This window comes from Topomyia yanbarensis, chromosome 1 (genome assembly GCF_030247195.1).
Source record: "Topomyia yanbarensis strain Yona2022 chromosome 1, ASM3024719v1, whole genome shotgun sequence".
NCBI classification, from domain to species: domain Eukaryota; kingdom Metazoa; phylum Arthropoda; class Insecta; order Diptera; family Culicidae; genus Topomyia; species Topomyia yanbarensis.
The window spans coordinates 13768522-13783268 of NC_080670.1; the positions used below are offsets into that span (position 1 = coordinate 13768522).

Below are 14747 nucleotides of genomic sequence, written 5' to 3' on the forward strand. Positions count from 1 at the left end.
TGACATAATTGAGTAACGAGCAACGAAAAAGTGGAATCAGTTACTTCTTTTCGGGTAATCCAGTGATGCACGGCGTAATCAGATCAGGTAACTGTTCTCTTTTTGCTTAGTTATTCAACATTGTCCCTGACTTTTCTTCTATATTTTGAGATATCTCCCATAATTTCCGTCTTTCACTTCGACTCTCTGCATACCTGTTCTTTGAAAGGCACTAGACCTGTTCGTAAAGATCGAGTACGATTCAATATATTGTAAAATGGATGTCGCAAAAAAAAATCTGATTGAAATTCCTCGAAATAAATCGTATCCATCGCAAGCACCTAGACTGAATCCTATCATATCTTCAGCCAGATCCAAGATAAAAAATCCGACATTTCCCCTTGAAATTTAACCCGAACACGGTTTAGGTATCCAATCAGAAGAAATTTGTTGTTTAATAACGAGATCTACGTTCCGTTTCATGAAGTTGAGATCAAGGGTGTGGCCAATGATGACAATTTCATATGCCAACAGCTACTGAAGTGGGGAATTCGCCGTTTCAAAAACTTTATTTCAGCAGGTTTAGATATTGGATTGCAAGCAATTACCTTCTATTGTTCTATTAGTGTACCCATTTTACTAACGTTGTTTCGATGAATTTACGGGAAAAAATCAATCGCTGAAATTGGGAAAATCTCTTTTTGCTTGATTTTTAAATACTATGTTCAGCACATAAAATGCACTCAAAAACTAGCCTATGTGGAGATATGACACCGTGCAAAATATATGTTAGAAAAATGAACAGGTTGATCTACCCCTTTACCAGGGGCATTAACCTTTCTACTCACTTCTGTTAAAAGCGACGTCCATAATCATAATTGCTATAATGCTATTGTAATTAATAATGCAGTAAATAAACAGTCAATTACCGCTTTAAACAGTATTGTTATATGGCATATTTTTGTTCATCATATCGAAAACGAAAGAGTTGGCGCCAGTTTATTTATCAGTTAGGTGTTCTATTTTCATGCGCAAAATATTTCGTCCAATGATTTTTCATTGAGAAAAATATGTTGCATACATACAGGCGTTTAGCTCTCATTAAAAAGACAGAGTTCGTTACCCTATAGTCGTAGTGACTTTGCTAACCGGGACATCATTCGGCGGTACCAGCCAGTTCCTTTAGGCGTTCGCATATGTTCTGTGAACTATTTGGATTTAGTGTCTAACTGGCGCCAATTTTGTGTTAGTTTGGATATATAGTCTAACTAACAGCATGTTGGTGTTAGTTACTGACGAGTGGAACGCGAAACATTGAAATCCAACTTTTCCAAGAAAGTGTTGCCAAAATATTGCAAAAAATAACAGCCAATTGAAGCTTTCTAATAGTATGAGTAGTGCCGATATTTATACAAAAATGCTGTATAATGGCATTAGCAATGCAGAAAACATGCTGTTAATCTGCACAGTAATAGCTCAATATTTTACCTTTTCTGGCATTATATCAGCATTTTATTAGAATATAGGGTTTAACGGCTCTTGAAGGTTGCCCTATATGCAGATTTAAGGCGGATATTAGTCTAAGTTATAATGCCTTTTGGTTACTCGGTAAAGATTTACCGAATAAAAAAATATTTTTCGTTTCCGTCTATATCTTTGAGTTCGCTACACTCAGCCAATTTCTAAACCGTACGATATCCGTCAACCCGGAATAATGGCGTCACCGGAAACCATCCGCCCCCATTTTATCTATTCGGCTTTTATATATTATTAAGCAGACAGCTTCCGGTTGCTGCTTCCGGAAGCCATCTGGTGTCGCTTTTCCGTATCTAACCAGTGACAGCGATTGGAACCGCGTCGGAGGGAATAACTTTTATAGTTTTATGTGAATAAACATGTGACCACATGAATAATTCCATTCACGATTAAACACCCCTTCCTAGATGGCGATGGATACGTGGACCGGATGGTGTATCTGTGTGGGAACCAGCGACGGAGATCCCGCTGGCTAATTGGTTTCGTTTCACTCCCGCACCAAACTAAATAATAGAGATAGGAAATTTGAATTTCTGTTTTAATTAGTAGAAGCATAATGAAGCACACACTCACACGCTAGAACCCGACTTCAATATGTCCCCGTTCTACGAAACGGGTTTCGCCTCATTGATATTCCAGCCAAAAGTTTTCAACGAGGCTTAATTGTGTCCGAGCCTCATTAAAGTAGGTTGTCCTGGTTGCAGTTTGTGAACGTTCCAATTAAGATGTGGTAAATAGTTTGTTCTTGTCCCTCGTTAACAAAATACTGTTACTCACTGAATTGTGCCATTGGACTAATTTAATTCACTATGCTATATTTCTCCTTAGTGGAGAACAATTTAGGTAAAAATTATTTTTCCTCCATTAAGGATAAAATTGTGTAAATCCATCTTTGCGCGTGAAAAGCACAAAACTATATTAGTTATGAGATCAGAAAAAATGAGCTGCTTTTCTTGCGGGACATCATGCTCGACTCAGGAACACAAATTAGTTCAGGAGTTAATCGCTTAGTCCTGTCACTAACTTACTGACGGATACTGATGACACGAAGTCGTAACGCAAATTACATAACTAATTTAATTTAATTCGCCGAAGTTTGATACCCATCCTGTCACCGTTTTGTGCCAAACTTTTCGGCCCGAAAAAAACCCGTTCGAACAGTTCCGGAATTTCAACATTTCACTTGTGGAAAATCTCTATAATCGAGTGAACCGAACTCCGACAGAATATCGTTCAACATCAACGACAAACAATACAACAAATCAACTGAAACTTTTTTCTGCCTCCCAATCTACTCCCAATTCCGATCGATGGGAGTGTTTACGACCCAACAAAGCTGGCCGCTGTCGAATGAATGCAAACGAAAATGCATTCACAGCAAGCGATGATTTTGTTTCGCTCCACGCTCCGCATCGTCCGCCATTCAACCCGGTTGCTGGGATCAGCAAACATGATAGATTCACTCGGGGAAATCATACTGCCTGGGCAGATACATACGCGCACAGACACACACGCGTACTCACAAATACACCGAATCGCAGTGCGTGCTGGCATACCGGGTGGTAGAAGTACGAGCGCACGTGGAAAATCACTCGCAAAGCACAGTCGATTAAGAATAGCAGCAACAAACGGCTGGCCACTGGCAGCGATTCCGAGCGGCGCTTGCTGTGTTCATTAATTTTTATCACGCCGCTGACAATAGGGGACTACCCCGGGATACTACCATTCCCCGCTGCATACTGTTCATCCCCGTAGCTAACGGTAGGTGCCGCCACCAAGCACGCGCTCGTATGTACGAATAGTGTGCGTGTGTGTGTGGTCAGCTAAATTGCTACACTAAATAGAAACTAATGAGCGCCTGGTGGGAACGGGACAAAACCCGCTTTTCGAAAAGGGGTTGGAGCTAGTTTCAAATGTGTCTTTTGTTTTGCGTAAATGGGTTATTCGTTTAGCTAAATCTATTTTTTTGTTTGCCAACGTGGTGGTGAGGGTTGGAGAAAGTAGGTAGGACACTAGAGTACAGATAATTATTATTATTGTTCAGTTTTGAGTGGAATATATTTAATTAAAGGTTTAATGCTGCTTTTAGCGTAAATGATCCATAATCTACTTTTAATTGGTCCATTTAATAGTTTCGGGGAAAGGGATAGTTCAATTTTGCATTGATGGTCAGCTTAATGAGGTTTAACAGGCAGAACCTACTAGATGGAATAATGAGTCTCCTATAAATATTGAGTCGTTTATGATTGGCTGAAACAAATAACATTCCGGCCCCCGGCAAAGTTGAAGACGCTCCGAGAACCTGACAAAAGACGATTAAATTTTTAAGCCCTCCTATTTGATGGATGATGGTAGTGATGGTAGCAATACATGATAGACATAAGAATGGAAATCAAAACTCTCTCTTAAGTACAGTGCTGTTCGAAATAATAGCAGCGCAGGGTCTTTTCACGTATAATGTGATTTACATGCATATGTTTTACTTCTCAAAAACTTACTCATGAATTTTTTATTGTAATATAAAGATACTTCAACAATTCCTTAACATTGATTCGCGAGAAACAATAATTTGTTATAGAAGACTCAAAAAATCATTTTTTTAGTGTTCGAAATAATAGCAGCACAAAACTTCGAAAATAAAATAAAAAGAATAAAGAGCAAAAATCAAATATTTTCAGTTGGAAACATAAAGTTAACATTAGTACTTTGTAGTATAACCCTTATTTTTTATATCCGCTGCACATCGTCGAGGCATGGAGTTCACCAGATTTTGACACCTTGTGGTAGGTATTTCAGACCATGAACGGCGAACTACGGCCCATAGTTGCTCAGTATTTGAAGGCATAGCTTCGTAAACTGCCTTTTTGATATCGCCCCACAAATTCTCAATTGGATTTAAATCAGGTGACTGTGCTGGCCAATCCATTACGTCAATGTTCTTTTCTTGGAACCATGCTTTTGCTCGTCTGCTGGTATGTTTCGGATCATTATCCTACTGAAAGATTCATTTCAGGGGCATATCCTCTTCGGCGTAAGGCAACATGACATTCTGCAGAATTTCCACGTAACCGACTGCATTCATGATGCCTGGGATACGGTAGATGGGCCCCACACCATTGTACGAAAAGCATCCCCAAACCATAATTTTCGCACCGCCATGTTTAACTGTTTTCATAGTGTATTGTGGTAAAAATTCAGCACCTGGTGGTCGTCTAACACACTGACGCTTACCTCCTGAGCCAAACAATACCACTTTACTCTCATCAGTCCACAAAATTTTGCGCCATTTTTCGACGGGCCAATCGACATGAATTTTGGCAAAGTTCAGACGATTGCGTAGATGCCTTGATGTAAGTAGTGGTACTTTTCTCGGACTTCTTGCGTACAAATTTGTCTCAATGAATCGTTTCCTAATCATTGACGTTGCAATAGAGAGATCCAAGTCTTTTTTTAACTCTCTCGAAGACATAAACGGATGTTGTTTTGCCATCCGAACTATCTGGCGATCAGTTTGTGCGGATGTTGCTCGCTTTCTACCCCTAGTTTCATTTTTGTTGGTCCAGAGCAATGCATTGTTTATTTTTTTTTTTTGCAGAACACTGCAAAAGTTCCTGCACTTCGCGATATGTTTTGCCACTAGCAATCAACCGTTTAATGAGATTTCGTCCCTCGACAGTACAGTGCTTTGAACGACCCATGTTCCTGAAAAATTGCAGCATGTGAATTTATAATTTCGGACTTATTTTATGTGTATGTATATCATACCGAACAGATTATATTTATTTAATTGAAAATCTTCAAAACTTTGGCGATTTAAAAACTTCTTGTGGTAGCGCTGCTATTTTTGCGAACAGCTTTATATCGATTTCCTTCTGAAATGACAGCTCTATTTTGTAAACAATAAATCAATGATTCAAAAAGGTCGCGCGTTTTACTCTTCATTTTTTCGAACAGCGCTGTACATCGCTTGGAGTAACTAGTCGGGGCACAAACACTTACCTAGTGTCTCCAGCAAATTTCCTTTGTAGTTTTTGGCGATTCGGTCTAATGGCCCATTCCGCCTAATGGCCCATTCGGCCTAATGGCCCATACGGCCTAATGGCCCATTCGGCCTAGGGGCCCATTCGGTCTAATGGCCCGTTCGGCCTAATGGCCCATTCGGCCTAATGGTCCATTCCGCCTATTGGCCCATTCGACTTAATGGACCATTGGGCCTAATGACCCATTCGGCTTAGTGCCCATTCGGCTTAATGCCAATTCGGCTTAATGTCCATTCGGCCCAATCGATTTAATGGCCCATTCGACCTAACGACTTATTCGGTCTGATGAAATACAATCTAATCTGTTTGTCGATAACTTGGTACTCAGTTTATAAAACTTCATCTTCTTTTGGATGATTTGGCTGCTTGAATGAAATTGTAGTAATCGCGATAGCGTTCGAGAAGGCATACCTAATACAGTTGCTCGTACAGCAAAATTGGTATTCGTGGCAAAGCATTTCGATGGTTTGCGGTCGTAGTTGCAAAGCACCTTCCTTAGTCATATTGTATATTGGTGACTTTGAATATAGGTGGTGTTCTTGAAATGGGCAACTGGATGTACAGTAGAGCTAGCACCTATCGTCTCCAGAGCTAAAAATGTTCACATATATGGATGTAACTAACGTATCTGTAAATGAATGCAGACAACTCATGTAACTTGTTCCAATGGTTCTCTTCTACTAATGATTTCTCCACAACCAAACTAATGATCGATCTCATTTTTCCTGATTATATTACAAATGCTAGTTTTTTAAAGAATGGATTTTATTTTGAATGAAAACTACTTTTTTAACTTTATCAACATGTCGGCAGTTCCGCAGGGAAACAATCTCGGACCTCAACTTTTTCCTTGTACTTCAATGACGTTTGCTCTTTATCTTACCGCCAGGATGCAAACTAATCTATGCTGACTACATCGACTTGTTTCTCACCATATTTTCCGTAGTATGCTGCATTAAACTACAGAATCTATTAACTACCGGTGTATCTAAATACTCCGGACATCATTCACCCGCAGAAAAAAAAACCAATCTGTATCAAATCACTCAAAAGGATGTCAGTTGTAAGAGAATTTGGCGTATTGCTGGATACTCAGTTGACTTTCAAAGATTCTAGCCAACGAAAGCCTTGCTTTCATCACAAAAATTGCAAGTTTGCGGTCTCTGCATATCTCTCTTGTCTATTCCATCGTTGAAGCGTCAGCTATCACTTGTTCAAAGCAAGCGAAGGAAAAAATCTCCAACAAATAGTTACCCGCAGTGCTGCGCCATATAAACCATATTCAAAGTAACGTCATTGTTATAGTAAACAATTGTAAATATTTTTTTCCCTTGAAACTTGAGATGTCTTGGAAAGTGTTACAATATGATATTATATCTGATCTCATATTATACGCTCATTAAACGTATTGATCACAAGGTGAAATCCGCCGTGTTTTTGGTATTACATACCGCGTTGATGGTGCTGGCTATTGATTTGGAGGTACCGGACGCAGCTTTTGCTGTTGACATTATTACTTGAACTGCAGTCATATACTTGGCCAACATTTGTGGTTCTGGTGAGTGTATTGTTGACTGCGCGTGTTACGTTAGATTGCCGTAGATAAGTTTTTCTTCACGGTTGCTGTGTATATTTACCCTTAATGTACCGTCTGATAACAGAACTTGCGCGCATTAGTTTGTCCTGGATATGTGTTTTGTTTTGTATTATATGGCCAGTTTGTAAAAGCTTTGGCACCACGAATGACGTCCATATGCAAAATTTGAGCTCATTCGGGCATGATTAAGAGGTGCCACAAAATGATCAAAAGGACAATGTTTAGAAGAGCAGATTAGGCTTAAGTTAGCCGAAAGGAGGCTGACGGATAATCAGTTCTTTTCTTATCTTCCGCAGTTTTATTGATCTAAACTGCTTGCAATCCTCTTTTTCTGCTAACTGAAGCAAAGGTTTCTTAAAGGGACCAGCTCCAAACCTCAACAAATCTTCGCAATCAAGCCCCATTTCGTAGACTGCATTTTCGTTAAAATCTCGCAGCAGGCTATCTTGTTTGCCGTGTTTAAGTTCGCTCATAGATAGCCCACGTTTATCTGGTCAAACCTTGGTGATATGGGAACAATCATAAATTACGTAACTCTGTTATAGGGGGAGGACTAGAGTGACAGGAAAAAACGACCACTATCGGCCCACCCCTGAGTCGATTCCTAGTCCCACCAGGAGTACTTGTTCTAAATTTGAAGCAAATCGGACGAGTCTAGCTACCGGACCAACGTGCCTGAAGTTTTTATGGGATTTTTCGACAATTTACATGTAGAAAACCCACTATCTCGCATTTTTGCCGCTAGATGGCACTGTATGCATCGTATTATCACTGTAAGTGAAAATAAGAAAGATAATTTAATTGTCTACAACTTTGTCGAAGACTGCTTGTCAATCCGGCTTTGTTAAAAGACGTTATTGAACTTTTAACGAAGTGATGTCTGAGTCAGTTTTCCATGGGGCCTAGCAGTGCATGGTTATGTACCAATACTCGATTCCCACGTACTATACATTTTTGTGAAATAACCGTTAGATTTACCTCAATAGTATGTTCAGAACAGTTGTAGTAAATAATACGAGTCATGTTTTGGTTGAAAAAAATTAGTTCCAACTGTGACCGCATAGAGGGCGCCAGCACTAACTTTTCATAGAAGAGAGATAGAATATCGAAATGTTCGGAAGAATTATTGAAAAATGCTTACTCTACAACTTTGTAGAAGATACCTGATATCTATCTCTTTCCGTTGAAAAGTTGTTCAAAAGGACAATATTTTGAAAAGCAGATCCGGTCATAGTTACCCGACACGAAGCTGACGACGAATAAGTTATTTTCTTATCCTCCGTGATTTTACGGATCTCAATTGCTTGAAATCCACTTTTTTGCTAACTAAAGCAAACGTTTCTTTAAAATCCCATGTCATCAATCTCTACTTCTGGGACAGGTACGTAGACATATTTTCTTTCGTAAAAAGCTCTTAGCGAGTAATCTTGCTTGCCGTGTTCAAGGTCGTTCATCGATAGCCCACGTTTATCTGGTCAAACCTTTGTGGTATGGGGCCATTCATAAATTACGTAACACTTTTACACGTGGAGGGAGAGTGGGCTAGAACGTTGCGTAATGTTTTTGTGGCGTGGAAGGAGGAGGGAGGAAAATTTGACCAATTTTTGGTATTAGGTTACGATTGATCGTTATCGGTTACGGCCGAGTAATGGTTAAGTAGACCACGTTTATCTTTGCTCCTGAAGTAGACCGTCCCGAGGCCACTTTATTTAGGCATTATTCGAATCGAATCGACCTCCATTGAGCTTGAGGGGATGTTGGTCGTAGAAGATGCTTTTCCATCACCCGACATTATCATGCGGGCTTGGCAACCCACGAAAGGGCAATTTCTTCAGAGGTAACAGAAAATAGAAAATGGATACAAAAAAATTAAACAGAGGAACGAAATTGGTAGTTCGTGGAACTCTTGCAGTAACAGCAATTAGCAAACACGTTTTCGAGTCGTCGGTCGTATAGGCCGTTAGCAAAAGGCGCTTCCCAATAGCTTGCAATCCGCTTTTTTCGCTGACCGAAGCAAGAGATTCTTGAAGGAACCAATCCCGCACCTCAGCAAATTTTCCCATTTAAGCCCCATGTCGTAGCATACGCCATCAATCTCTGCTTCTGGGTTAGGTATGTAGACATGATATTTCTTCGTAAAAAGCTTTCAGCGAGCAATTTTGTTCACCGTGTTGAAGGTCGCTCATAGATAACCCTCGTTTATCTGGTCAAACCTTGGTGATATGGAACCATCCATAAATTACGTAACGATTTTAGAGGGCGAGGGGTATGACTAAATGTGGCATGTTGTGAAATATGGGATAGGGGGAATAAACTAGAACGTAACGTAATGTTTTTACGAAAAAAAATTTCAATGTCTTCGTTACGTACTAAGGGGAGGGACAGGGGTAAAGATATTTATGACGATTCGTGAGGAAGTGGTAGGAAAATTAGAACAATTTTGGGTATTACTTAATTTATGATTGATAGCTAGGTTTAGTCAGATCACGTGACATTTCGATAATGTTAAATAGCTTATATTTGGTCCGAAAGTATACCATCCAGAGGCTAGTTTAGTTGGATATCATTCAAATCGAATCGAATGGACCACCATTGAGCCTAAGGGGATGTCGGTCGTTGAAGATGCTTTCCCACCAGCCGACATTATCATGTGGGCTTGGCAACCCACGAAAAGACAGTTTCATTAGATCGAAATAAATACAAAAAAACGAAACGGAAGTGACAAATTGGTACTGCACAGAACACTTGTAGTAACAGCAGTTAGTAAAGTCCCGTAGTAAAGACGTTCAACCTGTTAGTAAAAGGCACTTCCAAATAGCCAACAGCTATTGTCTGATGACAGTTATTTTCGACTTTCACAAGCGATGTATTAACGTTCGTCATTGCCGGTAGAATAGCACGAATCAGCGCCAATTTGTGTCTCCGGCGTTAGTTTAGTCCTGTCAGTGTGTTAGGATTCTGGTGAGACGAACTCGAAACGCAAATTCCATAAGTAATTTAACAAATGCAAGCTTTAAATAACAATATGTAACAGCTAGAAAGTTCTGCCATCTAGTATAATTATGCCTTCTTTGCACTTGTACGTGGTCAGCAACCCCAAGTTTGACTAATAATACTTGTTCAAATTGATTATTAGTATTAAATGGGGCTTACCGATATGGCAAACGACCCTTGAGTGTACCGCTGGGTCTCTGTAGTTCTGAAATGGTTCATAGGGAAATCGTTAGAGCTAACACCTGCTACGTCCCGAGATGAAGTTGTTTGCATTGGGTGACCAGACCATCGGTTGAATTTTTTTTCATTATTCCACTGCCAACCAGTAAGATTGGAAACGTTGCATGTGACGTTAGCGTTTTTATTGTTTCTATTGTTTTTGCCTGTAAAAGGTCTAATTAAAAAGTATTTGTGGTAATATTAAAACAGTGAAATCTTATATATTAGACCGATAGAAATATAGTCCAAGTGACAAGGTATGTTAAAGCCTAATGTTAAAGCCTAATAAACAACAATGAAAACATAAAATATGCGATTGGTTCTCGCAACTGTTTTATTTTGTTCATACAGCCCACGTTATTTTGATCAACAAACAAGACGAAGAATGATTTGTAACGCCATGTTTTCTTTTAATATGGAGAATTCCTTACCACCCTACTGAAATAAATAGAACGTATCAACGAGCTCTCTAGCTTAACTTATTTGAGCATTTCTCCTGACTACCCCCCAAAGCCACTCTTTTTCATACGAAACCAATCCGAAATCATCTATAATCTCTACGAAACAGTCGTGGCGCAAACCCATGACAGCGTAAACCCTCGTCCAACCCCTGACCAAATAATTACTCTTTTGTAGACTCTACATCTACCGGATGATATCCATTGTATTCACTTACCGAAAATTCTGGTGCACGAACAGCCGTCGAGCGAAGCGAACATTAATCCACAGAAAATGAATCCCAGATTAGCGCTGCTGGCTCCACGGAAGCTCATCATGCTGCTGCTTTTTCTGTTGGTTTTCTTTTTGTTGTTGCTTCACACGATTTTACCACTAGTACAACTACTACTGCTGCTACTACTACTAGCACCACCACCACCACCACTGCAGCTACCGCTTCGACAGCAATTTCTTGATGGCTCCCTCTAGCACACTATACTACCGAGCTAAAACCAACCAATCCCTTCAGGATACTTCCCGTCCACCGCCTACTACAATCCTGATGATGATGGTAATGATGATGACGATGGTATCACAATCACAACTTGGCATTCGGTCTTCTAGCTTCTAGTACAGCAAACAATCACAAACACCACCAGCAGTAATTCCTCTTTCTATTCGCGCACTCTTTGCTGTTAATCCTAGGATTCTCACTGATTCTGTCACGGCATGCTTCGTTCCGGCACTGCCACGATTACTCATTTCGCCATTATTTGGAAAACAGTTTGATGCCCTTGACTTGCCGAATACACACAAACACACACACACGCCGAACGACACTAATGAATTTCAATTGTGTTTTTCGCTTGTTCGTTCGTTATTTTTCTCTCTCTCGCACTCTGTCTATCTCTCCCTTTTCCGGTATATTTTTGATGTTTGAATAGTCGCTTCCGTTTGCCTATCTACTGCTTCGTTAAATCAAATCGAACCGCTATTGTTTGCGATGCAATTATTCCTCGTTTCATATCACCGCGCCTCTTTACGTAATTATCGACCGTTTAAAGGATCATTTCTCCTGCATTCGTCACTGTGTTTGGGGTTCAGAATTTTAGCATTTTTGTGCCATTTTCACGAATAGACCACACGAATGCATACACACACAGGGGCGGCTATAATTATATGTAAATTTCGTCTCCAACCGAACTATTCTCGGAATTCGCTTCGTGACGGGAGGAAGGTGTAGCATCCGGTGCACCGTCGATGGGATTTAAATGACGGAAATGCAATTACGTGTTCCCATCGCTAGCAGCACTGGCATTAAATCACGTCACACATCATCATTATCATTAATTTTGTACTTCGCCAAACGGACTCTCCCACTCATAATCACGCACGCACCGCCATGGGCGGTGTAATTGCTTAATCCACTCCCGCTGAAACTAACTAGAACTTCCTCTGCACCACCTGAAGGGATTAATATCCACCTGGCGCTAGTCTCCGGGAAGAACTATATGTATATGTACACTCCTGACCTGTTTAACACTGTAACCCACTGCACCAGTTGTGTACTGCAGAACTCTGCTTCACACACCCACTACTCGCGGCTAATCATCGACTCTATTGCCACGACCTCTCCATACACTTTTTTCGGTTCTTTTGTTCGATCCGAACAAGTCAATAAAAACCGATGCCACAGCCTACTACCGTTGGCCCTACCGATAGGGAAGGCCAAGAATTTGATAAAAAAAATCCGTTCCTTTCTCAATCGGAGAAGAGTGCACCACACCGAACGAGGATAACGCGGAACTGAGATACGTCCGGTGGCTGGCCGTGATTTTTTAGCAAAACTCGCGACCCGAGCCCATTCGCTTCGCTTCGAACACCGCTCCTCTCAACTGCTCGAATTCGAATAGCTCTCTCATCTCGCGCGCGCTCTTCCCGGCGCGGGGTTGCCATAACGAAAGGCACGGTGATGGTGCTCATCACATAAAACACATATATGTACAAACACTACAAGTCACGTGAGTACTGCGCATGTCGCGGCGGCGGCGGTATACCGTCATCTGTCAGTTCGTAAGGAACTCGCGCGTGTTGCTGTCAAAAACAATTTCAGCATCGGTGCTGATCATGTTGATGTTGTGAGTGAGTGTTGTGTGCTGGCGAGATGAGAGCGGCTGACGATGGGTGAGCACCCGGAAATTTGGCTTTTGTTTTGCTCGCACGTCACGTTACGTAACGGAGGTGGAAAATACTGCGAGGGAGGGAGCGTTGAGATACGGCTAAGGGATGGTTATGGGTGGGTAGAAAAGTGGTAAAGTAGCTTTCCTAAGAATCGCTGGTACAGTAATAGCAGAAAAAATGCAAAATAATAAGCTTCCGTGTCATCAATATCTGGCAGACCGTCTTGGCTATCGGCTAGACAATAAATTTTAAAGTGTCACACGATTAAAATGATTAGTGCAGAAGTTGAGGTGTACTGGTAAGATCATACCAAACTGAAAACTTTTTTTGCTAGCAAGCAAATGTATCAACTACTGATGAGACGAAGTCGAAACACAAGAATCCGGCATGGTAAAATTATTAAAAACTATTTAGCAGAAAATTAATCTAGCTCTAAGTTAGTGTCAGATTCTGATGAGACGAAGTTGAAACGTAAATTCCATAATTAATTTGATTATAGCCTTTGTGCTCTTCACGTGGAAAAGTACTTTTAATGAATTTTCTGCTTAGTGGAGAAAAAATGTTTTCATCCAAAGTTTTCATTCTCCTTTGGGAAGTGTAGCGTAGTGCGCATATTTTATTGGCCTGCTAAATCGAACCATGCTACGATTTCGCTAGTTTTCATCAGCTTAATCAGAATGTCTCTCTCTCTTGCGGGACATCACGCTTGACTAGATACTTGCTCAGAAACAGAAATAGTGTCTTCCTTTTATGAGCTACCGTAAATCCAGCGTCAGCTTAGTCCTGCTCTAAGCTAGTGTCGGATTCTGCTGAGACGACGTTTGAAACGCAAATTCCACACAACTAATTAAAACAATAGGTTGTGAATTATCGAAACTGCGTAATTGGCTGATGATTCTCAATGATGCAGTACTGAAGAAGATTTTTTGAATTAAACAGCAGCAAGTTTGAAAAATAATCCCGCCCCATAGGCTGGAGTCGAACATGTAACGTTTGTGTCTTTTCAAACCGATTGCTTCCGTTTAACTCATTTATAGTTTGTTCTGCATTTCTGCCGAATAAAACAAAAATAATGGTACAATTTAGGATAAATTCTGCAAATGCAACTTACCATCTATTTGTGGATTTCAAAGCGGCGTACGATTCAATGAAACGAAACGAGCTATGCCAGATAATGCTGAAGCATGAGTTTCAGACATCTAATCTATTGCGTTCCATGGTGCTAGACGGTGCGATACGAAGATCTGGTGCGCAAAGGAACGGATCGCACATGCTATTCGGCATCGTGAACGACAACACTTTTACACTTTTATACTGTTACACTTTACACTTTTACACTTTTGCACTTTTACACTTTTACACTTTTACACTTTTATACTTTTACACTTTTACGCTTTTACGCTTTTACACTTTTACACTTTTACACTTTAACAATGTTACACTTTTACACTTTTACACTTTTACACTTTTACACTTTTGCACTTTTACACTTTTACACTTTTACACTTTTACACTTTTACACTTTTACACTTTTACACTTTTACACTTTTACACTTTTACACTTTTACACTTTTACACTTTTACACTTTTACACTTTTACACTTTTACACTTTTACACTTTTACACTTTTACACTTTTACACTTTTACACTTTTACACTTTTACACTTTTACACTTTTACACTTTTACACTTTTACACTTTTACACTTTTACACTTTTACACTTACACTTTTACACTTTTACACTTTTACACTTTTACACTTT

At 40.1% G+C, this 14747-nt stretch overlaps 1 protein-coding gene across 1 annotated transcript in view; it reads right to left on the reverse strand.

Annotated features, from left to right (window-relative positions):
- Positions 1-12598, reverse strand: part of LOC131676933 (protein sidekick-2-like) — a 152211-nt gene extending 139613 nt beyond the window's left edge. Inside the window, exon 1 of the mRNA XM_058956346.1 lies at positions 11042-12598. Within this exon, the coding sequence (XP_058812329.1) occupies positions 11042-11141 (100 nt within the window). The 5' untranslated portion in view covers positions 11142-12598. The remainder of the gene's footprint in view (positions 1-11041) is intronic.
- Between the last annotated feature and the right edge of the window lie 2149 nt (positions 12599-14747).